This window comes from Natrix helvetica, assembly GCF_964273705.1.
Source record: "Natrix helvetica genome assembly, chromosome: W".
In the NCBI taxonomy this organism is placed as follows: Eukaryota; Metazoa; Chordata; class Lepidosauria; order Squamata; family Natricidae; genus Natrix; species Natrix helvetica.
Window position 1 is genome coordinate 793,550 of NC_138555.1, and position 26,461 is coordinate 820,010.

A 26,461-nucleotide genomic window follows, 5' to 3' on the forward strand; every position below is an offset into this window, starting at 1 on the left:
GCACAAAATAATAAATTTCCTTTTTTATATCTTCTTTTTGTAGATCATCCATTGGGGCAAAAAATTCAGTGACATCGTCTTGGCCACTCCCATCCGGTCACATGACTGCAAAGCCACTCCCACACGGTCACATGGCCAGCAAGCCACTCCCACCCGGTCATATGGCCGGCAAGCCACTTCCACAAAGGAGGCCACACCCATAGAGTAGGTTCCAAAAATCTTTGAAACCCACCACTGATTGGAACATATGATGAAAAACATGGTTTCTCCCGGGAGTGGGAAATCTCTCTTGAGGAATTCCCATTCCCCTTTACTCAGTCAAAAGCCTTTGCAGTTTGGTATTTTGCAAAGCATGTAGGAGGCTTCCTTGGTGATGGCCAGACAGAACAAATGAAGGAACCCTCTAGAGTACATAATGTCTCGCTTATCTAACCTCTCTGGATCCTCTCTACCCAGCTGCAGGTTTTTTGGAGGTCTGGTTTCATATTTATCTGCCTGTTTTCTTCTGTTCCATGCAGGGGTCACCCTTTGGGATTACAACTCTCTTCAGAAGGACCTGACCATCAAACCTCAGCCCAAGACAGAATCAGAAATCATTGCATCTGACAGCATTGATGACAAGGCCTCCGCCCTGGACATCTCAGCCTCCCTCAAGGCCAGTTTCCTTGGAGGGCTGGTTGAAGTGGGAGGGTCAGCCAAGTATCTTCATGACACCAAGAAATCCAAGAAACAGGCCAGAGTCACTCTTCAGTACAAAACCACCACCAGGTATGAACAGCTGACAATGAGCCACCTAGGAACCGAGAATATCTCTTACCCAGCTGTCTTTGAGCAGGGCACAGCCACCCATGTGGTCACCGCCATCCTCTACGGAGCCCAGGCTTTCTTCGTCTTTGACCGAGAAGTTTCTTCAATGGAGATGGTGAAAAATATTCAAGGAAGTCTACAGCTTACAGTCAAGAAGCTGATATCCATCACGGGAGAAGCAGAGGTCAAATTGACTGAGGAGGAGAAAGAGAATGCTCTGCGCTTTAGTTGCAAGTTCCACGGAGACTTTTCTCTGGAGAAAAATCCAGTGACTTTCCAAGATGCCATTAAGGTTTATGAAACTCTACCAAAAATGTTAGGGGAACATGGGGAGAAGGCTGTGCCTATGAGGATCTGGCTCTACCCACTGACCAAGCTAGACACCAAAGCTGCTAAGATGGTCCGTGAAATCAGCCTAATGTTGATCTTTGATGCTGAAAAGATTTTGGAGGAACTCAATGAAATCCAGATGCAAAGCAACGATTTAGCCAAGAATCCCATTGCTGAGACCTTCCCTGAGATCAAGAGGAAGATCCAGCAGTTCAAGGATCTGTTAAAGCAACACAGGCAGATTTTCCAGAAACAGCTGGCCAGAGTGTTGCCTTCCATCCGGGGAGGAGGGCAGGAGGAAGGGACACTGGTGGACCTCTTGATGTCCCTCAACCAGTCACCCTTCAACAGCCAAAGACTCCGTGAATTTCTGGACACCAAGAAAAGAGAAATGAACTTTGTCAAATCATATCTGACTATTCTAGATGATATGGAAGTGATCTCATCTCAGAACAAGCTGGAAGAAATAGTTCTGGACCCCCAGAATGTATATGTGGTTTCCTTTATATTCACCTCTTTATATAAAAAGGAGCCATTTCTGTTGACCTTAAAGGGCTGGCTTCAGGAGCAATTCTCTCAAGAATCAGGTAAGTCCACAAGGTCCATTCCTGGGCAGGAGGATGACACGGCCTGGTTTGAGGACAAGGAGAGGACCCGCAATGCTCGCCAAGCTGCCAAATCCATGCGAGACTTTTTCAGTATCAACCAATCCAAGGAGAATGTCCGCTTTGTTGTGGCCCCTCTTCCAGATGTGGACAACCCAGGAGCTTCAGTATACCTTTACGAAGATGGAGAGCTAGTCAGCAAGAACTTTGAGTTGCCTGCAAAACCTCTCCCTTTCCTGATCAGTGAACTCAGACACGACAGCATTCAGCTGAAGTTTCAGCCAGCTGAATATGGAAAGGCTACAATCTCCAACTATGTGGTAGAGTACAAGGTTGCAGGGGAAGAAAACTGGAAGACTGTGAGGACAGAGGACGCCAGGGAGATGTTCCTGCTGAAAGATTTGCCTCCAGACACAGAGTACCAGTTCAAGTATGCTGCTTGTTGCAAGCCAGGCCTTAGTAAATCCAGTGACCTGAGCCTGACCATAAAGACCCTTCCCTCCAGCCCTCCTGAGAGATTAAGAATGGTCACTGTGGCGTCTTCTGTCATCTCTGTGGTCTGGATGAGACCCAGCATCGTTGCCTCAGGAGTTGTGGTCAAGGAGTACAAGGTGGAGTACAGAATGGTGGAGGCTGGAGTTGGGAAGGACCAATGGACTAGAATAAGGACAAGGAGAAAAACAGAGTTTTACCCCATCAAAGGTCTAAAGCCCCAGACAACATATAGAATACGGGTGTCCGCCTTGTGTGATAATGGAGCCTTTAGTCTCCCCAGCGAGGAGTTGGAGGTCTTCACTTCACTGAAGGGAGAAGGTGCAGGCAATGTAGCTGACCATTTCATTCAGGAAAGCTCCCTGGTGGAGGAAAGGCAGCCCTTATTCTTTGCTCTTCCTCTGGAGAAAGTCCCCTCAGATGCCTCCACCTCTTCTCTCTTGTACCAGCTTGGAAATGAGAACCCGGAAGTGCCCAACAAAGTGATCCTGATGATGGGAGCAACAGGAAGTGGGAAAACCACTCTGATCAACGGGATGATCAATTATATCCTGGGTGTCCAGTGGGAAGACAATTTCAGATTCAAACTCATTCATGAAACCACTCAGAGAAGCGAAAGTGGAAGCAGGACGTCTGAAGTCACAGCCTACGTGGTGAACCATCAGAAGGGCTTCCAAATTCCCTATTCTCTCACAATCATTGACACTCCAGGATTTGGAGGCCCAAGAGACGCAGAGCAAGACAAACTAGTTGAGAAGAAGCTCCTGGAGTTTTTCTCCACCCCTGGGGGCATTGACCAGGTGGATGCCATCTGCTTCGTGGCCCAGGCCTTCCTTTCCCATTCCACTCATGCCCAGAAATGCGTCTTTGATTCCATGCTCTCCGGGTTGGGAAAAGACGTGAAAGATAACGTCCAACTCCTGATCACCTTTGCAGATGGGGGAACCCCACCTGTCCTGGAGGCCCTCAAGGAGGCTGACCTGCCGTGTGCTCTGGATGAGTCAGGAATCCCTCTGCACTTCAGATTCAACCATTCAGCCCTCTTTGTTCATGAAAAATACGGTGGAATCCATAATGCTGCTTCTGAAATGTTCTGGAAAATGAGCACTGAGAGCATGAAGGATTTTTTTGACTCATTAAAGATGCTGGAAAACAAAAGTTTAACCTTGACCATGGAGGTCCTCAAGGAACGACAGGAGCTGAAAGCTGCTCTCAGAAGACCTCCCTCTCTTAAGGTTGACCTAGTCCAACCAAAATGTTTTCTGATCATTATTGATCCAGGAACCATTCAGAAGGCTTCAGTCTCCAGGTACCTGGTGGAATATCGGTTCTTAGGAGAGGAGAATTGGAAAAGTCTCCAGGCAAGAGGCCCTAAGGATCAATTCATCCTGGAAGGTATCCACCTAAATCGTCTGTACCAATTCCGATATACAGTTGTGACTACAGTGGGGCTCAATCAATGGAGTGAGGTGATCAATTGCATCTGTCCCATGGGAAGGCCTACTGAGGTAACTTTCTGCTGCTGCTGGTGGTGGTGGTGGTGGTGGTGGTGGTGGAGGAGGAGGAGGAGGAGGAGGAGGAAAACGATGACTACGTTGACAAGGTGGAGATAGTAGAATAGTTGATGTCAGTGTCCCATCCAGCACCCTAATAAAAGCAAGAGCCTCAAACCATTTAGTGAGAAAATCCAGTTGTTTCTTAGGAGTGCCATGCCAGCTCTGACTTCACCTAGGTCACACCTTGTCCCTCACCCTGTTTTCCCTTCCTCCCAAGGTGTGTTCACCAGTTGCATTCCCCAATGAAGCAATTTTGTGGGTCGTAGAAGTCACTCCCTCCAGCCGTTGTGGGTCACTGTGGCCTTGATTTCGGGCAGCTAGGATGTGTTTTGTTTCGACTGGGGTGTGAATTCCTGGGTGCAGCTGTGAGTTGTGATTTCCCATCCCCTTTCCTATGGCAACTGGGGAGCAGACCAGGAAAGCTTCACAAGTTGGCATTTGGCCTCCGTCACTCCTGGAAAGCAACCTGTGCAAGGCAAAAATAATTTGAGTACAGGTGTGCCTATTAAGGGGGTGATTTCCCCCCAGGCTTCGTAGGGTTCTTTTTGTGGAATCTGGCTATGAGGCGATCCGCTTGGATGTTCTCCTGTGCGCTGCTTGGGGATGCCAAGCATGGGTTAACTTTGTCCATTAGCCTAGAGACTGAGTTATGTAAATTAGATGACCACGCCTCCTCTGCCTGGAAAGGTCAGTTTTTTAACTCAGTCCAGCCTGAAGAGACGAATATCTATTTTCTCTCTAGACTAATCGACAAATTACTCAGGATTTCTTGGATTCTCAATGTTTCTACTGTTGTATGGAATGAGGTGATTTTGATAAAAAGGTGGTAGCGGCAGTTCGCTGTCAGCTCGATTCCTTTTAGCGCTGCATTTGGTTCCAGAAACGATTGGACGAACAGCGCTGTGCTCGCGCTGCCTAACATAGCGCTATAGCGATCGGGAGTCGTTTCGCCGCTCCCCAGCTGTTTTGAGCGCTCTGGTGTTGGTTCGCCGCGCCGCACCGCTTTACTGAGCAGAGGCTTCATCCTAATAGCTTGAATGCTGAGCTGGCAAGGTCTCCCAGCGCAGGTTTGCGAACGCCGGCTGCTTCAGGCGTCGGCAATTCAAACCGGCAGTTTAAAAGTCCCGCCTGAATGGCGGGCGCCATTTTGGACGGCTTGATTTTGCGCGCTTTGCAAAGCTAAGGGGCGGTCCTGTTCTTCCCACCTAATTAGCGACGTTGCGTCAACGGCTCCTTCCCTCGCTTTCTCTATTGCCTTGTTCGCTCGGCTGTGAGACGGTTGTTGCAAGAGCTCTTTGATCACTTTTAGTGCTTCTGAGCCTTTGTGCAGGGAGATTGAGCCTTTTCACTTCTCTTCACTCGAGTTTATTATGGCAGAGTCTGCTACCTCCGGAGGTATTGTGGAGCCCACTAATCCTCCCCCACCCCATAGCGAGGCCCAAGGCTCCCCGAGGCCTGGCAGGGCCACGACCAGGGCCTCTTCTAATAGGCCTCGTCCTTCTTCCGCAGCCCCTGATAGGGCCACTAAACGCAAAGAGAAGGCAAAAGCAGTGGCCAAGTCCCCTCGTGTGGCCGGTAGCTCACCCCCTATCTTAGCGCCTCAGCGGTCTCCCCCCAGCGCTTCTCTGCACCCTCCTGGAAACCAAGGGTGGTCCCCTGACCTTCATCTGCCCCAGGTACCCACTTCTGAGGAGGGGGAATTGGGGGCGTGTTCTCCTCCGGGCCTATCTGAGATAAGCATGGCTTCGGCCCATGATCCCCCGGTAGCAGGCCCTTCTGCCACGTTTACCCCCACCGCTGCAGGCCTCAGGCCTGTGGAGAACCAGGATCTGGGCCTTCCCCCAGATTTATACCGCATGATCTCAGCAGCGATTTCCAAAGGTGTGGATGCGGAGCTGCATCGTAGATCAAGCATTCCCAGGGCCCCAGCCGCGCCTAGGGATTTGATTATTCCTCAGGCCGAGCCTTCCTCACCTGTACCTTCTGAATATAGTGAGGAATCAGCCTTAGTGGAAGAAGGGGAAGTATTAGATATTGAATTTTCGGATGATGAAGGCCCGGTCCAAGACCAGAACACCTCTTCTGGCTTATTCCGGCCTACACTCTTTAAGTCATTATTGTTTAAGGCCAAGGCCACCACTAATATGGGTGGAGCTACCACCCAGGCTACTACTGAAGTAGGCTTGGATGCAACTGAACGTTTATTTATTTATTTATTTATTTATTTATTTATTTATTTATTTATTTATTTATTTATTTATTATTTGAACTTGTTAGTCGCCCTCTCCCCACAGGGACTCGGGGCGACGTACAAAAGCAACAAGCAAGACAGTATCATATAGAGGAGGTAAAAATAAATAAATAAATAAATTACAGTGCTTAGAAAAAGTTAAAACCCCAATAACAGTAAAAATTTAAAAACTAAAATTAACAGTTAAAAATGACCAAGGGGTGGAGAAGCTGTAGAGTTATGCCAGGCCGGCTAGTCGGAACAGGTGGGTCTTCAATTTCATACGGAAGGAGCGGAGGTCAGTTGTTGTTCTAATGTCTGGGGGGAGGTCATTCCAAAGGGTAGGGCCCACCACAGAGAAGGCCCTACTTCTGGGCACCGCCCTCTGACACTCTCTGGAGGACGGCACCCGGAGGAGTCCCTCTCTGTGTGAGCGAATGGGTCGCAGGGATGTATGGGGCAGGACACGATCCCGCAGATAACTAGGCTTGTTATTTGCAGAACAAGTTTCTGAGCAGGAAGTCATTCCTTTTCCCAAGCTGTTTATGGATATTGTCCAAAAGCAGTGGAATCAGCCAACTGCTGTGACTCCGCCCAGTAATGGGGACAAGAAGTTATACAACTCTACCCCAGAACTGGAAACTCTTCTCCAGTTTCCCACTGTAGATGCCCCCATTGCGGCTCTGGCTTCACCTGCACTGATCCCATCGGAGATCTCTGAAGGGTTGAAAGCGGAGGATCGCAAGGCTGAGATAGTCATTAAAAAGACTCATCAGGCCGCGGCCTGGGCCCTACGCGCTGCCACCGCGGCATCCTTTTTCAATCGCACATCCCTGGTTTGGCTTAGACAACTCCAGAGTAGGCTTGCCCCCGAGGAGATGCGTCTCCATCAGGATGTTACTAAATTGATGGCGGCTTTAGAGTTTTCAGCAGACGCTACCCTTAATGCAGCAAAATTTGCATCTCGGGCTGTAGTTTCCAACGTGGCTTCGCGCCGCCTGCTGTGGCTCCGCCATTGGCAAGCGGACGTGTGCTCCAAATGGTGCTTGGCTTCCACACCCTTTAGGGGGGGGGGCTTGTTTGGGTCCGTACTCGATCCCATCCTCATCGAAACCTGGGATAAACGTAAGGTACTCCCTTCCACCAGTAGGCGTACTGATAGAAGACAGCAGCCATATACTAGGCGTCAGCCATTCCGGGCGGGTGACTCGGGCTTCAATAACACCTCCTATGTCTCACAATATAACAGGAATTATGGCCAGGCACAAGACAGGAACCAAGACCGTTTGGGGGCCAGAGATAGAGGTCGCCAACAGGGTCAGTCACAACCTCAGGCAAGGCGGCTATTTCGTGGCGCCGGCAACCGGTCCTTTCGGAGGTACCGGTGACTCGTACGGGGACAGGGCCATTGGCGGGCGGCTACTGGCCTTCGCCCATCAGTGGGCGGAGACCACATCCGACGCTTGGGCCTTCCAAATTGTGAGGCAGGGACTCACCTTAGAATTTCTCTCCACTCCCCCACGACGATTCCTCAGGTGCCCCGTCCCCAGGTCCCAAGAAAAGAAACACCTCATGGAGGCAGAGATACAACATCTCTTAGGCATAGAAGCCATAGAGCCGGTCCTGAAAGGTCAAGAAGACCGAACAAAATCCTGTAGTCGGTTGGGAGACCGTGGCTGTTGGACACGCCCGGTCGCTTGTACCAACCCTCGCAGCCGAGGTGGTCAGGACCTACAGAGCCAGGCCTGAGGCTGATGTGAGATTGCACTGGTGCTCGGGGTCCTTGACACCTGCAAGGACCGGGGGGAGGCTTGCTTCTCCGGGGACCCTCGCAAGGGTGCATGCCACAGCACGGAGGCACCTGGCTCAAGAACGACTCGACACCATGAAGTCCTCGAGGTGGGTGCACACCGATTGCTCCGTGCGACCTCTTTTTATTGGAAAGCTTACACAAAGAAGTAACATTCTATTGGTCAGAGAGTCAAGCATAAGCATAGATAACTGCTGCCACATATACAGAAACATGATGCTACACATAGCTTGTTCATGGTCATATGATTTACAGGAAATCTTGTAAATGTTCAGGAATAGAAACTTATAGAAAAACGAAACTTATCTTATACTTGGGCCCAGCTTCAATCCAGGCCAGTGATTGCTACATTTCCTCTGTTTTTATTTTCTTGAAGCAATTCAAAACCAGGGGCTTTCGATGCCTCCAGAGTGCAGGTCTGAGGTAGCAGGCTGAGACCCTTCGGTTCCAACCTACCACTCTCACCAAACACCTCTTTGGCATCCAGTTCCCCCTCTAAGTCGCTTTCATTATCAAAGAAATTTAAAAGCGGTTGTTTGACATCATCACCTGAATGTTTAACCACATGACTAAGAAATTGAACCATCTTACGTGTTTCAGCAACATTATCATCCAAAGTTTGTAAGCGATTCTTTAAGAATTTAAGCAATCTTCCCAGCACACATGGTCCTATTGTACAAACAAAAAGGAGGAATATTACGGGGCCTATGATGGCAGAAAGCAAAGTAGTCAACCAAGGAGAAAGAGTAAACAAACCTTGATACCAACTATGTGTTGCTTGCCTTTCCCTTTCTCGTTCTTTAAGGCGTTTGCTCAATTCTGCCATGGAGTCAAGTACAATACCTGAGCTGTCTGTATAAAAGCAGCACTCTTCTTTTAGGGCAACACATAATCCCCCGCTTTTCAAAAACAAAAGATCTAACCCACGTCTGTTTTGCAAGACAACTTCAGAAAGAGAGGTCAAAGAGTCTTGGAGGGCCACAATGGATGTTTCTATGCGCTGGAGGTCAGCATCAACGTCAGTGCTAAGGCGGCGAATTTGCTGATCGTTAACCACGAGACCAGCAATTCCAGTGGCAGCTCCTGCTGCCCCCAGGCCCAAAAGGACCGATAGAGTGAGTGCTGTAACGACCTCTCGTTTGGCTTTCAAAAAATAGTGAGGGGGCCATGACATCAATAAATTGAAAGTTGGAAAAAACAGATATCTTAGGCAACAAGTGGACCTGGATACAAAGGGAGCGTTGTTGTTGAAGAATGTCTCCTTGGACGCAGGCAGTGGCTCCTGTAGAGCAAGCCCAAATGGAGCCGTTGGTGGGAATAAAAAAATATCCTGTAAAATAATTGGAAAAATCGGCAGTGGAGTGGGAAGAAAACAAAGTCACCCAGCCCCCATAAATACCAGATGACTGGACAGAAAAAGACATCCGAGATTTAGGCAAATAAATCATACATTGATGATATAAATCTGTAGAGGCATTAATACAATATTGTAAATAATTAGAGGGAACATAGCCTATGCAACAACCCTGACCAATAATAGAAGAAACAGTAATAGAAGAATTACTCCAACGACATGTGGTATCTGAAGTAGCATTTACAAAGGGGAAGGGTGAGCCAACGGCCTCATAAAATGGTGGTTGGGAAGAAAGGCACATCCAACACTCCTGATCAGCATTAGGAAAGGCATGACTGTTATTAAGAGCAAAATAAAAGGAAATCTCCTCAAAGCTGTACAATTTAAAACAGGTGAACTAATATACAAACAGTGAAGCTTATTACTTAAAAATATACAGTTAACTACTTTAACACATATTACATTTTTAGGAACTGCTACTATGGAAATATACAAAACAATTGCATCAGGGGGAGGATCATAAACAATTAATCCTCAATGAAAAATAGTCTTATAATTCGAACCAAAGAAGTGTTGAATTATTGCAGGCAAGATTCAAACAGGATCCAAGCATGTAGAAAATAAATGTTTCATGTACAGTTCAAGTCAGTGTGTGTAATGTTAGTTGCACCCATAGATTTTTATTTCAGTCACTGTTCAAATGAGTTTTTTGGTGAGATGACAAAACAAATAAACATAAACAAATGATGACTAATGATGACTAAGAACTTGGCAAAAATGGCAGCACATAAGTTGTCGTGTCGTTGTTTCAGCACTGCTTTGGTGGTTTTTGGTTTTTCATATCACTGGACAGCTGTTTTGGCAAGATCGTATTGGCCACTGTGCTGTCTGTAAAGTCATCTTGGTCATCTCTGGAACTGGATTTGGAAACTGGTACGACAATATTCTTGTCTAGACAAACATCACGTACTAGAATCCATAAAAATCTGTAAAAGCAAGCACAGCATATTCTCGTCCCCCTTGTGGGGGAGGCAAACAAACTTTTTAAATCTATTATGTTACCTATGCCAAATTAGCCAAATTGGGGTACACCAAATTGTTAGGTACCCAAAATCCCTCTTTCTTTTTATTTGTTTGAAAAAACAGTCCTTAAAGGACCAATTAACACGTTCCACAATGGCTTAACCTGTGGAATTGTAAGGAAAAAAACCCAAAAATTTAAAACAATATTCCAATTAATCCAAAATTACAAAAAGGCCAATGAAAAATAGGCCAGGCCATTGTCAGTCTTTAAAAAGAAAAAGTTTGCCCAAGGCAGTAAAGGCTAAAAAAAGATGAAAAAATGTGGCCAAAAATTAAAAAATAGATAATACAATAATAATATAATAGTAGAGTTGGAAGGGACCTTGGAGGTCTTCTAGTCCAACCCCCTGACTAGATAAATGAATTTACTTTTAAGGAGCCAAAAAGAAAAGGAAACATAGGTGACATCCATTTGCCATAGTGATTAGAGGCCAAATCATGGGAATTAACTTTCTTGTCCCCAGAGGGGGATGCCCCAGAACACTGGGGGCAAAATGAAACAATTTGGTTGGCCTGGTTGAGTGGCATATGGCAAGATTATGCCAGTCCTTAGGCATTTTGATAAAAAAATAATAATCAAAAATAAATCTGAAGAAAAAACAGTTTAAAAAAAATACCTAAAAAATTAAAAATAAATTGACACACATAATGAAAGTCAGAAATATAGTTAAAAAGCTTGTTAAAAAAAGATGTAAAAAGTTAAAATAACAACAAACAATTTTTAGTGTTGCAAAAACAACAGTATTGCAAGGTAGGAAACTTTCATAAGAGTCCTTATAAGCAATTTCATCCTCCATCCAAAAAAAAAAAAAAAACAGTCTTATGAAAGCAAAAAATCAAAAACAATAGGCAAGCAAAAAAGTCATACAGACCACATAGTCAGTTAAAGCACACTGAAAAAAGAAGTTATTTTAAAAACAAAATTAAAAATCAAATTTTGGAATAGGAAAAATAATATTAATTAAATCAGTCCAATTTCTACAACAAACCCAAGGTTATTAATTCACAACTGCCTAAAAAAATAATAATGGCAAAACATTTTAAAACGGAGCCTTTTTATCTTAAAAAAAAAACATCAAAAGAATTAGCTGACAAGTTACGCAAACCACAAATGGAATGCTCAAAATCTCATTAATCTTTTCAACTATAGCAAGGGCACGAAAAAGAAAAAAAAATCAAATAAAAAACTTTAAGTAGCGGCAGACACAGACGGACGAACCCAAATAAAGATTCCCCAATAGCTGCCATAAATTAATTAGCAAAATAACTCCGTGTTCATTTAAACAAAAAAAAATTTGGAGCAAAAAAGATTATAACATTTCATGCAGTTATACTTTACTGGAACAATCTACAATTCATACAATACAATACAATAACAGAGTTGGAAGGGACCCTAGAGGTTCTCCAATCCAACCCCCCTGCCTAGGCAGGAAACCCTATACCGTTTCAGACAAATAACCATCCAACATCCTCTCAAAGACCTTCAATGTTGGGGCATTCACAACCCCTGGAAACAAGCCGTTCCACTGACCAACTGCTCTAACTGTTAGGAAATCTCTCCCCAGCTCCAAGCCACCTCTCTCCTTGACCCCTACTCCTTCTTTCTCTCAAGCTAAACATATCCAGTTCCTGCAACCTCACATCAATCACCTTCGTTACCCTTCTCTGCACTCCTTCCAATAAAAAATCATGTTTTATTTTTAAAAGCCAATTAGGTTATATTTTTGGGGCTCCAATCAAAATATCATCCATATAATAATTTACCAAAGCCAATAACTAACACTTATATAAAAAATTCAATTCTACAACATAAATCTAAATCAACAAAAAACTAAATAAATATATAATCATATCTACCATATCAAAATCATTCTCAAAACCAATAATTGCAGTCCAGCATTCAAATGTAACATTTCCCTTTGCTAATTTCACCAACAATTCCATTTGAGCCTGAAAATTATCTCTCTGTTATTTTCCTGCAATTTGTTACACCGATACAGGCTCTTCAAAAAAAAAAAAAAAAAAAAAAAAAGGAGAAGGTGGGGGGGGGAGGGAACATTTCAAAAGAAAAGAAAGTGGTGGTGGGGGGAAAGCAACAAGCAGAAGCCGACACAGAGTCTTTCTAAAGAGGGAAAAGTGCGTGTGTGTGTGGGGGGGAAACAACAGACATCCCGGAGAGGGGGAGGTGGGGGGAGAGGAAACATAAACCAGCACAAAACTCTTTCGAAAGAAAAGAAGGGGGGGGGGTAAGAAGCAGACACACAGAGTCAAACTTTTCTTGCGAAGCAGGGTAAGGAAGGGTAGAAAAAAGCAATCCTTTAAACTAATTACTTCATGATCTTGTGGAATAAATTTAGGTGGAGAGGCAGAAAACATATGTTTATTCCCCTCCTCTTTTGCTAATTGTTCCTCTAACCATGGAGGAGTTGAAAAATTAACATCTCCATAAGGAGTTGAAAGGCCAATTGAAAATAATTTTGGAGAAAAAATTTTTTTACTTGATAAATAACACTTTTGCAGGGGCTCTGTGTCTTGTGGAAATAAATTCCCAATCTCCCACATAGACATTTTTATGGAGCCTTTTCCAGATAAGCCGGACATTGTTTTTCTAAGTACTGGAAAAATTTACTTAAAGAAACTTTAGAAAGAGGATAGATAGTGGTGCCGTTAACCTTTTGCAAGCAATTTTCCTTCTCCACCAAGGTAAAAAGTTTGTCCCTGTACTGACGAAACTTTGAAAAGTGAGGAACCCATATTTACGATGATCAAGCCTTTGCCAGGTGCGTAAGACGGGGGGGTGAAGGCGATGCAAACCTAGACAGGAATCACGTCGGGGTCACCAGTTGTGAGATTGCCCTGGTGCTCGGGGTCCTTGACACCTGCAAGGACCGGGGGGGAGGCTTGCTTCTCCGGGGACCCTCGCAAGGGTGCATGCCACAGCACGGGGGCACCTGGCTCAAGAACGACTCGACACCATGAAGTCCTCGAGGTGGGTGCACACCGATTGCTCCGTGCGACCTCTTTTTATTGGAAAGCTTACACAAAGAAGTAACATTCTATTGGTCAGAGAGTCAAGCATAAGCATAGATAACTGCTGCCACATATACAGAAACATGATGCTACACATAGCTTGTTCATGATCATATGATTTACAGGAAATCTTGTAAATGTTCAGGAATAGAAACTTATAGAAGAACGAAACTTATCTTGTACTTGGGCCCAGCTTCAATCCAGGCCAGTGATTGCTACAGGCTGATGCTTTGCAATGCAAGGTCCGTTGTTAACAAGGCCCCCCTCATTAATGAGTTGATCTCAGAGGGGGAGCCGGACCTTGCAGGGATAACGGAGACCTGGCTGGGCCACGAGGGTGGTTTGCCACTCGTGGAGATGTGCCCGCCAGGTTATCGTGCATTTCATCAGCCGCGGGCCCAGGGTATGGATGGCGGGGTGGTGGTAATTATACGGGAGAGTCTGGAGCCGAGGGAATTCACTGTGCCACAGATCTCCGGATGTGAGTCCCTTGGTGTGAAATGGGGCCCAGGGAGGCAGCTGGGCTTGCTGATTGTATACTTGGCTCCTCGCTATGCATCAGCGGCCCTGCCCGAGTTCCTCGAGCTGATCGCGGAGACGGCAGTTGATACCCCCAAACTTGTGGTTATGGGGGATTTCAATCTGCCGTCGACGGGTGAAGCTTCCGAGGTGGCTCGGGAGTTCATGGCTTCCATGACAGCCATGGACCTGTCCCAATTAATTCAGGGCCCCACACATGAGGGTGGACACACACTGGACCTTGTTTTTGTATCTGGACAGTGGACGAGTGATCTGGGAATAGGGGATATAGTTATCACACCCCAGTCATGGTCAGACCACTCTTCTCTCTGGCTCGACTTCCCCGGCGCTACCCCCCACCGCGGGGAGGCGGAACCTGATTGTCCCAAATGGTTCCGCCCCAAGCGACTGATGGAACTGGATAGGTTCCAGACGGAGCTTGGGCCACTTCCTGTACTTTACTTTACTTTACTTTTATTTAGATTTCTAGACCGCCGCCTCTCCCGAAAGGGACTCGGGGCGGTGTACAGTCAAATTAAAACACAAATACATAGGAATAAATATAAATACACAAATCTTAAATTAAATGAGGAGGTTAAAAGACTGTATCTTAAAGTAAAGCAATTAAAACCTTAAAAACATCCCCAATTAAAACCCAAATCCAATTAAAATAAATCCCCGGGAGGTAAAACTAAGAGAGTGCCAGGCCAGCTGATTGAAACAGGTGAGTCTTTAACTTTTGATGGAAGGAACGGAGGTCGGTGGTGGTTCAAATGTCGGGGGGGAGGTCATTCCAGAGGGTTGGGCCCATCACAGAGAAGGACCTACTCCTAGGTGTCGCCCGCTGACACTGCCTAGCGGACGGCACCAGGAGGAGTCCCTCCCTGTGTGAGCGGATAGGTCGCAGGGACGTGTGTGGTAGGATGCGATCCTGCAGATAACTAGGTCCTATGCCATAGAGCGCTTTAAAGATGGTAATCAATACCTTGAAACGCACCCGAAAGGCCACAGGTAGCCAGTGCAGCTCGCGCAGGAGCGGTGTTACGTGGGAGTAAGGTGTACTCCCCATGATAACCCGCGCGGCTGCATTCTGTACTAGCTGCAGTCTTCGGATGCGTCCCAAGGGAAGCCCCATGTAGAGGGCATTGCAGTAGCCTTGACCCACTCCCAGACGGAGGACCTAGTGGCCGCTTGGAATAAGGCGGCTGCGGGGGCCTTGGACCGGATAGCACCTTTGCGGCCTCTCTTGCGGCAACGAACCACCCTGGCTCCTTGGTTTACCGAGGAGCTGAGGGTGATGAAACGCCACAAGAGACGCCTAGAAAGCAGGTGGAGGTCCTCGCGCTCCGAATCTGACCGAACACAGGTAAGAGCCTATTTACGGACCTACCTCGTGGCTCTAAGAGCGGCCAAACGTAGACACTGTGCCGCTCTTATTGCGTCCGCGGATAACCGCCCTGCCGCCCTGTTTCGGGTGACCCGCTCTCTCTTATCTCAGAGGTCGCGGGAAGCCCCTTTACAGGGTAGAGCAGAGGAGTTTGGGGAATATCTGCAGGACAAAATCGATCAGATCCGGAGTGGATGGCCCCCCTTCAGTGGACCAGGGGAGACGTCGGAAACAAGTCTTGAGACACCATGCTGGGAGGAGTTTGATTCTGTTGCCCCCGAGGACTTGGACAGGTTACGTGGGCGACTGCGAGCCACCTCATGTTTACTGGACCCGTGTCCCTCCTGGCTTGTACTGGCATCCTGGGAGGTTACACGAGGCTGGCTCCTGGGTCTGGTGAACGCTTCACTAGGGGAGGGGTCCTTGCCGACCGCCTTGAAAGAGGCGGTGGTGAGACCCCTACTCAAGAGGCCTTTCCTGGACCCGGAGGAACTAGCCAATTACCGTCCTGTCTGCAACCTTCCCTTTTTAGCGAAGGTTGTAGAGAGTGTGGTGGCGCAACAGTTCCCACGTCACCTGGAGGAAGCAGTCTATCTTGACCCGCGCCAGTCCGGCTTTCGACCCGGCCACAGCACGGAGACGGCCTTGGTCGCGTTGGTAGATGATCTATGGAGGGCCAGAGATAGGGGTTGTTCCTCTATCCTGGTCCTATTAGATCTATCAGCGGCTTTCGATACCATCGACCATGGTATCTTATTGCGCCGGCTGGAAGAGATGGGCATGGGGGGCACCATTCTGCGGTGGTTCCGCTCCTATCTCTCCGACCGGACGCAGTGTGTGTTGGCAGGGGAGCAGAGGTCGACCCTGAGGCCACTCACGTGTGGGGTGCCACAGGGATCGGTGCTCTCGCCTCTCCTGTTCAACACATACATGAAGCCGCTGGGTGAGATCATCCGTGGTTTTGGGGTTGGATACCATCTGTACGCTGATGATACACAGCTGTACATTTCCACCCCAAACCACCCCAACGAGGCCATTGAAATGTTGTCCCGGTGTTTGGAAGCTGTGCAGGTCTGGATGGGGGACAACAGACTTAAACTTAATCCTTCCAAGACTGAGTGGCTGTGGCTACCGGCGCCCCGATTCAACCAGTTGACGCCATCACTGGCCATAGGGGGTGAATTATTGTCCCCTGTGGAACGGGCGCGCAATCTGGGCGTCCTCCTTGATGCCCGGCTGTCGATGGATGACCATCTGACAGCCGTAGCGAGGGGGGCATTCCACCAGGTTCGCCTGGTGCGCCAATTGCGCCCCCTATTGGATCGGGATGCCCTACGCACAGTCACTCATGCGCTGGTGACGTCTCGCCTGGACTACTGCAATGCTCTCTACATGGGGCTCCCCTTGAGATGCACCCAAAGACTACAGCTGGTTCAGAATGCGGCCGCGCGGGTTATCATGGGAGGATCACAATACTCCCATATAACACCTTTCCTGCGCGAGCTGCACTGGCTACCTGTGGTTTTTCGGGTGCGTTTCAAGGTGTTGGTCACCATCTTCAAAGCGCTCCATGGCATGGGACCTAGTTACCTGCGGGACCGCATCTCACCTCATACATCTCTACGACCTATCCGCTCTCACAGAGAGGGACTCCTCCAGATACCATCTGCCAAACAGTGCCAGTGGGTGGCGCCTAGGAGTAGAGCCTTCTCTGTGATGGGCCCAACCCTCTGGAATGACCTCCCTCCCGATATTAGAACGACTAACGACCTCCGCTCCTTCCGACAGAAGCTCAAGACTCACCTGTTCCGACTAGCTGGCTTAGCCGATTGATAGTTCCATCTTCCACCTCCTGACAAACATTTTATTGGGGAATTTTTAAAGGGAATTTTAATTGTATTTGTATTTTAACTAAGAATTGTACAGTATATTTTTCACCTCCTCCGTCTACGTCTTCGTCTACGTCTATGTCTACGTCTACGTCTACGTTCATGTCTATGTATTTGTATATGGTTTTAACATGACTGTATACCGCCCCGAGTCCTGCCTAGGAAAGGGTGCGGTCTAGAAATAAAAGTTATTATTATTATTAAGAAGGGCTAGGATTTTATTCAATATTATTCCTAGTGCCCAAGAGCTCGGGAGGATGGCGGGCCATCTTAGATTTGAAACGGCTCAATTTCTTCATCAAGTACCAAAGGTTCAAGATGCAATCCCTCAAGAGCATCTTGGCTTCCATCCGCCAGGGCGACTTGATGACATCAGTCGATATCAGGGAAGCGTACCTCCATGTGCCAATCCACCAGGCACATCGGAGATTCCTATGCTTTCACTTCAACGGTCTCCATTTCCAGTATCGGGCCCTACCATTCGGCCTCTCATCGGCCCCTCGAACGTTCACCAAACTCCTGACAGTCATAGTGGCCTCCCTTCGCACAGTGCCTATACGAATCAACTGCTACCTGGACGATATTCTTCTTCTATCACCATCACATGCCCAGGCGATCCAGGACCTGGAGGTCACAATGGACACACTGCGGAACCACGGTTTCGTCCTGAACCTTGCCAAGAGCCACCTGCAACCGACCACGTCGTTGCTTCATCTGGGCACGGTCATCAATTCAAGGACATGCGAGGTCTTCCTGTCTCAGGACAGGCGTCGCAGCATTCACGCGCTGGTGAGTCGCATTTCCTCTCAGAGACTCATACCACTGGCAACACTATCCCAATTGCTCAGGAAAATGATTTCATGCATCGACGTGGTTCCCTGGGCCCGGTTTCATTCTCGCCCACTCCAGTGGTTCTTGCTCCCCTTCCAGAGAGCCCACACCAGTCACTCCCAAACCAAAGTTCGGTTGCCACCCAAACCACTCAGGTCTCTCCGGTGGTGGACTTCCTCCAAACTTCTCAGGGGGAGTCCATTAAAGGAACCGGTCCACATCCAGGTAACAACGGATGCCAGCCTATTCGTGTGGGGAGCTCACGCCTTGGACAGGGTCGCTCAGGGCCGTTGGTCGAGCCAGGAACTAAGAAACAGTATCAATTGGCTAGAGTTGCGAGCCTCCTTGAATTCAGGGACATGATCTCGAACCAACACATTCTGGTTCTAACAGACAATGTGGCCTCCAAGGCCCACATCAATCGCCAGGGAGGCACCCGATCCAAGGCTCTTTATGTTGGAGGCAGAGAGAACTCTCCACTGGGCGGAGGCCAGACTGTTATCTCTACGAGCGGAGCACATCTCCGGGACTTCCAACACACAGGCGGATTGGCTGAGCCGGGCCACTGTGGATCAGTCAGAATGGCGTCTTCACCCCGCCCTCTTTCAGGAACTCTCTCGCCACTTCGGCAACCCGATGGTGGATCTGTTTGCGCAGCCCAACAATGCGCAGAAACCTCGATTTTACACCAGATTCCAGACCCCGGGGGCGGAAGGCACTGATGCTCTCCGCAGCCCTTGGCCGGCAGGCCTTCTTTACGCTTTTTCACCTCTACCGATTCTTCCGTTAGTCATACAAAAGATACTGTCGGAACAAGCGGAAGTCCTCCTCGTGGCCCCAATGTGGCCCCGACGCCCGTGGTACGCCGATCTGGTCCATCTGTCAATCGGCCGCCCCTGGAGGATCCCAGACAGCCAGATCCAGCTCAACCAGGGGGCTCTCGTCCATCCGAACCCCCAGCTCCTACAGTTAGCTGTGTGGCACGTGAGCGGGCTATCCTGACAGGACTGCATTTCTCCAACGAGGTAATAAACACCATCCAAGCGGCCCGTCGGCCATCCACGACTCATATTTACGAGGCCACCTGGCAGGCATTTTGCAGGTGGTGCCGCCGTACCTCTATAGACCCAGTCAAGGCGTCCGTACCACAGGTACTTGACTTTCTGCAAATGGGCCTTGACAAAGGCTTGGCGCCCAACACGCTTCGCCGACAAGTCGCAGCCCTCTCCACCGTGATTAGTGGCGGTCGTGCCCGCCCATTGGCTCAGCACGCTCAGGTCAAGTCATTTCTGAAAGGCGCTGCTAACATCAGGCCTCAGACCGTTCATTGCTACCCTACCTGGGATCTCCCCCTGGTGCTCAAGGCACTTACATCTCAGCCCTTCGAGCCCATCCGCACCATCAGCCTCCGGTTGCTGACTCTTAAGACTGCCTTCCTGGTGGCTATCACGTCTGCCAGAAGGGTGTCCGAGCTGGCGGCCCTGTCAATAAGATCTGACTTGTGCATCTTTCATTCCAACAGAGTAATTCTTCGCCTCGATCCGGCCTTCTTGCCTAAGGTCAACACCTGGTTTCACAGGGCACAAGAACTTATCCTTCCAGACTTCTGCCCGAATCCCTCCCATCCGCAGGAGCGCCAGTGGCATCATCTGGATGTCCGGAGAACCCTCCGTCGCTATGTGAAGCGCACGGCCGCCTTCCGGAAGTCAGAAGCGCTTTTTGTCCCATTCCAGCCCTCCACCATGGGGCAGAAAGTGTCATCCAACACCATTGGACGTTGGCTGAAGGCGTGCATTGCTCTCGCTTATGACTCCCAGTCCCGGCTGGTTCCCAGACGCATCACTCCCCACTCCACCAGGAGCGCGGCTACAACGGCGGCCTGGGCCACTCAAGCATCAGTCGAGGACATTTGCAGGGCGGCGACCTGGTCATCGCCATCGCCCTTTATTAGACATTACAAGGTGGACTCCTACGCTTCGGCAGAAGCATCATTTGGGCAACGTGTGCTGCAGCAGGTGCTCGCCTCCTCTGCGGGCCCTGACCAGCCTGGCTCCCGCCCTTAATTTCACTGCTCTGGCATGTCCCATGCTTGGATTCCCCAAGCAGCGCACAGGAGAACGACCGTTGACTTACCTGAACGGTCCTACTATGTGCGCTGCGAGGGGAATCCAAACCCACCCGCAGCTTCGGCTGGTCCGGGCACTCTGGGCCTCTGGCTCCTTTGACTGACTTACACTGGATGTGACTTTTGGTACCTGTCGGTCTGTAGTCGTGACTGTCAATCGATACACATCTTCTTACGGCTGACCTTCGTACAAAACTGACCTTTCCAGGCAGAGGAGGCGTGGTCATCTAATTTACATAACTCAGTCTCTAGGCTAATGGACAAAGTTAACCCATGCTTGGATTCCCCTCGCAGCGCACATAGAAGGACCGTTCAGGTAAGTCAACGGTCGTTTTCTGCTCTTTACCCAGGACGCCTCCGATGGAAGGTAGCTCCTCCACTTGATTACGTATTAGAGTTGCCCCCTGTGCTACCTGCAGTCATGGATGCACTGCACCTCATAATGGGTTTGGCTCCCTATTGCTTCTGGGTCTGGGGGCTCACAGGGTGGTGGTCTGAGGGTCAACCCAACCACTGGTTTTAGGAGGCTGCTGTGGAATACCAGATGTATTCTCTCCAGCAGCTGGGGCAGTTTTAGTTGCACCTTGACTGGGTTGATGACCTTTAATTGGCCCCATGAATGTAGGTCCCAGCTTCTTGCTGGGGGTCTTTAGCCTTAAGCATTTGTTGGAGAGAGAGACTTTCTCCCCCACCTGGAATGGCCTTTGTGGGACTCAGTGTAGGTCTGCAATGCTTTACCTAGCAGACATTTTCCCAAGCCCCTTTTAGTGTTGACAGCCAATCCATCAAACTGACTGAGGAGGGGGATTCCCTTGGGTATTCCGGCATTGGGATGAAGTCCATACTGCTTATTACTTTGAAAGGGGTTAGTCCCGTGCTACTGTGAACAGCGTTATTGTAGGCAAGCTCTGTGCATGGCAAGAGGTCCGTCCAATTGGACTGTTGGTAGTTCGCGTAGCACCTCAGGCTCTGTTCTACAATGGCGTTAAGTCTCTCTGCCCTGCCATTGGTGCTCGGATGGGAAGCTGAGCTAAGGCCCTGGGATGACTCAATCAGTCGCAGGAACTCCCTCCAGGACTTAGCTGTGAACTGGACCCCTCTGTCTGACATAATTCTGTGTGATACCCCATGCAGGTGGCAGATGTGCTTCAGGAAGCGTTTGGACAGCTGGTGGGCTGAGGGTAGTCGGCTGCAGGGTGTGAAGTGGGCCTGCTGGAAGAATAAGTCATTCGCAGTCCAGATCACTGTGTTTCCCCTGCTTTTTGGCAACTCAAGTATCAAGTCTATTGCCATTTCCTCCCATGCCTTCGTTGGCTCAACCATCTGTTGCAGCAACCCGGGAGGTTTTTCCTCGTCTCTTTTTCATAACAGCACAGATATTGCAACTTTTCACATAACTGTCTGTGTCTTTCTTCATGCGGGGGCACCAGAATTGTCTCCTCACTAAATATAAAGTTTTTATGAACCCAAATTTGACATCATGGCTTCTCCGGAGGATTGAGGAGCGGAGGAACTCGGGGACAGAGAATTTCACCCCCTTTCATGCTAGGTCAGGGATGGCTAACCTCTTCGTTGATGGGTGCCAAAAATGGGAGGGCGGCAATAGCGCACCTGCCTGTCGTCACCCATAATGCAAAGCACCCCCACATGCACGCCTCACTACTCACCTCCAAGCTGATCTTGGTATTTCCTCCGGGGGGCAGGGGGGTCATTTTCCCCCTCCCCAGTCTTCAGGAAAGCCTCTGGAGGCTGGAGGGGGGGCAAAAAACGAGCCCAACAGGACAACCGGAAGTTTGGAAACAATCCATCTTGGGCTTCCAGAGGGCCTTCCAGGGGGCTGGGGGAGGCCATTTCCACCCTCCCTAGGCTCCAGGAAAGTCTCCAGAGCCTGGGGAGGGTGAAAAACAGGCCCAATGGGCCTACCAGAAGTTTGTTTCTGAATAACAGCCTTCCTTGGCCCTCCGGGAGGCCAAACATCAGCTGGCCGGATGGAGATGCCGTCAGATATGCCTCCGTGTGCTACCTGTCACACATGTGCCATAGGTTCGCCATGATGGCGCTGGGTCCTCCCTTTTTTTGTCAAGCGGTGTTGGTTGTCACGGAACCAGGGGTCTGCTAGGAGTCTGGTTTTGAGCTCCATGGTTAAATCGCTTTCGAGTTGGCCTTGCTGGCCGTGGCATCGTTGGTGGGTGGTCACTTGAGCCACGGCTAAGGTAAGGGGAATTGTAGCATCTACTACCTTCTCCTGCCCGCACTTGTATTGGGGGAAGCAGGAGACGGCATCAGCTAGGAAGTTCCTCCCCCCTGGGATGTGTTTTAGCTGAATTGTTTAAAGTATTGGGCCCAGCGGACTTGTTCAGGCGATGGCTTCCACAGGGGTCCTAAGGGCCTCCAGATTCCCATGGTCAGTCCAGACTTCCAATGTTTTCTCCCCCCTTGCAAAAGGTTGTACCAGGTTAGCAGAGTCCCTCTTACTGAAAGAGCCTCATTTTCTCACCCTTCCCATCATCTTTCCATGTCAGTGAGTAGTTTTAAGAAGAAACTTGCCCATAGTAGCATAGGGTCTCATGCTGGAGCGGGGGTTGGACTAGAAGACCTCCAAGGTCCCTTCCAACTCTGTGATTCTTTATAAATCTCCACTCAGCCTTACCAAGAGAATGGTGATAGACAATACTTGGAAATGGACATCAGGTCTTCTGATGGCAAAATCTCATCTTAGTATCCAGGGCAAGATGAAAAAGCTTCCTCTCTCACCATCACATGCAAGACGAGGAGAGGACTGGCTGGGAGGGGAGGGGCGAGGAGAAGCCAGGCGCCCCTCCATGTGAGTGACATGACGTTGGCCACACCCACCCAGTCACATGACCACCCAGCCACCCCTACCCAGCAGTCATTAGGGCAGAGAAGCGGTTGCTGAATGATTTGAATGGATCCCAAGAATTGAAGGTCTGCATAAAATGGGGGTGAGGTAGAGAGAAGGAACAGATGGGTCAGCCTCAAGGACAGGGAGGAGGGGGTGGCTCTTTTTCACACCCCCGGCTTGTGTCTTCTGGGGGAGGAGAGTTCATGGCAACCTCCCTGCAAGGCAGCCTCTCCTTTGGCTGATTCTCTTCTGTTTTTCATCCAGAAATCCCGGGTTTTGTGCTGTGCGACCGGTCTGGACATACCTCGAAGCATCCCAGGTAAAGTCTTGGGACCTGGAGGGTGGGTGGAAGTTACTGTCCTGGGTGGAAGGACAGGCAACTGTGGGTTTACACTGCTGACTGTGTCCCCCTCTTCTCTCCTCTCCCCTTTGGGTTGCAGGGCCTGAACGGAGGATCGTCCTTGTGGGCAAAACTGGACATGGGAAAAGTGCAACGGGAAACACAATTCTGGGAAGCGAAGTCTTTAAGTTTGGGATGTCATATGATGCAGCAACAGAAGCATGCCAAAGGGAGGAGAGGCAGCTGAATGGCAGGAAGGTTGTGGTTGTTGATGTGCCTGGTTTTTTCCACCACAGTCGTCCACACGACGACATTGCCGCAGAAGTGAGCAAGTGCGTGAAGCTTTGTTCCCCCGGTCCCCACGTCATTCTGCATGTGATGCGTCCTGGTCATTTCCCCCAGGAGGAGAAGGTGACATGTCGGCAGATCAAAGAGATTTTTGGCCCTAAAGTCAACGATTATATGATCGTCTTGTTCACCCGCAGAGATGACCTGGATGGTTTATCTCTTGAGAATGTCTTGTCATTCCATGATGAAAAGCTCAAGGAATATGCTGCTGAATGTGGGAACAGGATGTTGGCTTTCGAGAACAAGGCCAAAGGGGCAAAACGAGAGGCTCAGGTGGCCGAATTGATGGCCATGATTGATGATCTGGTGCGCAAGAACAGAAATGCTCCTTGTTACACAGAAGACATGATGAACGTCAAGAAAAGACGCAACTTCTTTTAGCGATTCATGCTACAATTGTAATGCATGAACGTTAGTGAAAAAGATACAGAAATGATTCCGTCAACATATTCCAAACGAACAGCAAAAGTGATCGCTAATGGGGACTTGATGGGGACTTTTAATATAAGAAAGTGTACTAGTCAAGGATGCCCAGTATCCCCACTGTTATTTATGCCAGCATTAGAAGTGCTAAATAGAAATGTTAGACAAGATGCAGATATAAACGGAATTTTCCGTGTAAGATGTGCAACAATTAAAGAAGATAATTATATCAAATAAATGCAAAATATTAAGCAGAATCATTGGTCTTCTAGTCCACCCCAAAGAGACTCATGGAAGGACACAGTTGGGAGGGACCTGGGAGGTCATCTAGTCTAACCCCCTGCTCAAACAGGAGACCTTATGCTATTTCACACAAGTGTCTGTCCAGTCTCATCTTGAAAACCTCCAGTGTTGAAGCGCCCAGAACTTCTAGTGGCGAGCAGTTCCACTCGTTGATTGTCCCCACTGTTAAGAAGTTTCTCCTTTATTCCAGTTTCTTCTGTCCTCGAATTAGTTTCCATCCATTGCTTCTTGTCCTGCCACTTGGTGCTTTGGAAGGACTGAGTTGGAAGGGATCTCAGAGGTCATTTAGTCCAACCCCCTGCTCAAGCAGCAGACCCTTGCAGAATCACAGAATCAAAGAGTTGGAAGGGACTTTGGAGGTCATCCAACCCAAACCCCCCCCCCCCAACCAGGAAACATAACATTCCAGACAGTCCTTCTTTTCTTTCAGGCCTTTTAATAATCTTAATTGCCTTAATCATCTCAGTTGCCCTTCGCCCCAAAGGTGCTTTTTTCTAGAGGCAACTGGACTTTCTCTTGGGTCTCTGAAGAAGTTTCACTCCTCCTCCAAGAAGCTTCTTCATCTCAGTTCTTGATTGTTCTTTTTCCAAAGTCTCAATCTCTTTTTCATAGCATTGGGGTGACCACACTGGAAGCATGATTCCAGGTCTGGGGCCTTACTAAAGCTTTACAAAGCGGTAGTAATCCTTCCTGCGATTTTGTAAAAGCTAAAGGCTAAAAGCTAAAAGCCCAAAACCCAGACTGAAGATGGCAAATGAGACCTCGCTGAAACGTTGCCAAGACAATCTCAATCTTACACGGGAAAAGACCCAAATACAACAAGACCAGCATATGTATATCTATATGTATATGTATGAATGTATGTATGTATGTGAAGGAGTATATGAATCAATATGTATCCATATTGGCTTCTGCTTATATTATTCTATACTGTCAGAAATTAGTTGTTTTCTAGCCTAGCAAATTCTAACCTTAACACCGGACTGCAAATGTTATCTCACTGCTGCGTCTCACTTCTAATCTTGGCTTCAAAGCTTGGCACATTTTTGAAAGCTAGCAGAAGAAATTGTTACACGGGAATATCAAACTGTGTAGATAAAGGAACCAAAGTAGGGAGTTTTCCTGGCTCATAAACCCTTAAAGCATTCTGCCGGAAAACAACTTGGCAAAGGGGGGCTGCCACCCCCTATCCGAGGCTCTAGGAACCCTCCATAGAAAAGGGAGACAGAGGCAGGAGCTGGAACCAAAGGAGGCTTTCAAGATCAACGTTGGTAACGAATCTTTGCCTCTGATTGGATAAACTTTGCTTCTATTTGCCTAAGATGCATATAATACTCTGAGCCCCTCTTGCAGGGGGTCGCTATTCCTTCCATGATTTTGTTTGTGTGTTTTGTCACCCAGCTTTTGCTACGGCCATCAATGAAAGCTGATACTTTTTGCAAGCCTCGTCTGGAGTCTCACTCTCTTTGGCATCTCAGTGGCTCAGAGAAAACTGCTGGAACTTTACATGTATGTATGTATGTATGTGTGTATGTATGTATGTATGTCTGCTTCAGCATAACTCTGGAACGCCTGGCCTGTTAAGGAGAGCGAGTGGCATCCTAGAGTGGCAATTGTTTGTGGTGTCATGGGAGGGAGAGACTGGGCCATTAAGGAGAGTGAGTGCAGTGTCCTAGAGCGGCAATTGCTTGTGATGTCAGTTCCTTCCCAGGTTCCTCCGGAAAGCCAGCCCTCCAGTGGACCAATGGGGAAGCGCCTGATGGATTTGGAGCAAAGAGTCAGGATCCTAGACAGGGCGGGAAAGAGGAGTTCACGGGAAGAGGAAGAAAGGTGAAATACAAATTCCCTTTATTATATTTTTCTGGTACTGTACCTAACAGAAATATTTCTGGCTTATCCTCTATAGGTAGTGTAGGAGGGAAATGGGAGGAATTTACCACCACTAAAAGCAAAAAAAGGATAAAATCCTAAAACAAAGGCACCACTAGAAGCTTTTTAGGAAAAAGAGGAAACATTGGAATAGAAAATCATCTAAAGCCCCCATAGAAACAGAAGGGAGACCAAAGTAATTAAGATTCCAAATTTAGTGGAGGAAAAAAAAACAGGAAATGCGGATACAAGAGGAGTTGGGGCTAG

General features: G+C 48.4%; 1 protein-coding gene across 1 annotated transcript in view; it reads left to right on the forward strand.

Annotated features, from left to right (window-relative positions):
* The window catches only part of LOC309400649 (uncharacterized protein), a 29,715-nt gene extending 5,443 nt beyond the window's left edge, over positions 1-24,272 (forward strand). The window contains exons 3-5 of the mRNA XM_081969214.1: positions 519-3,742; positions 23,176-23,230; positions 23,352-24,272. Of these exons, the coding sequence (XP_081825340.1) occupies positions 519-3,742; positions 23,176-23,230; positions 23,352-23,980 (3,908 nt within the window). The 3' untranslated portion in view covers positions 23,981-24,272. The remainder of the gene's footprint in view (positions 1-518; positions 3,743-23,175; positions 23,231-23,351) is intronic.
* The last annotated feature ends 2,189 nt before the right edge of the window (positions 24,273-26,461 follow it).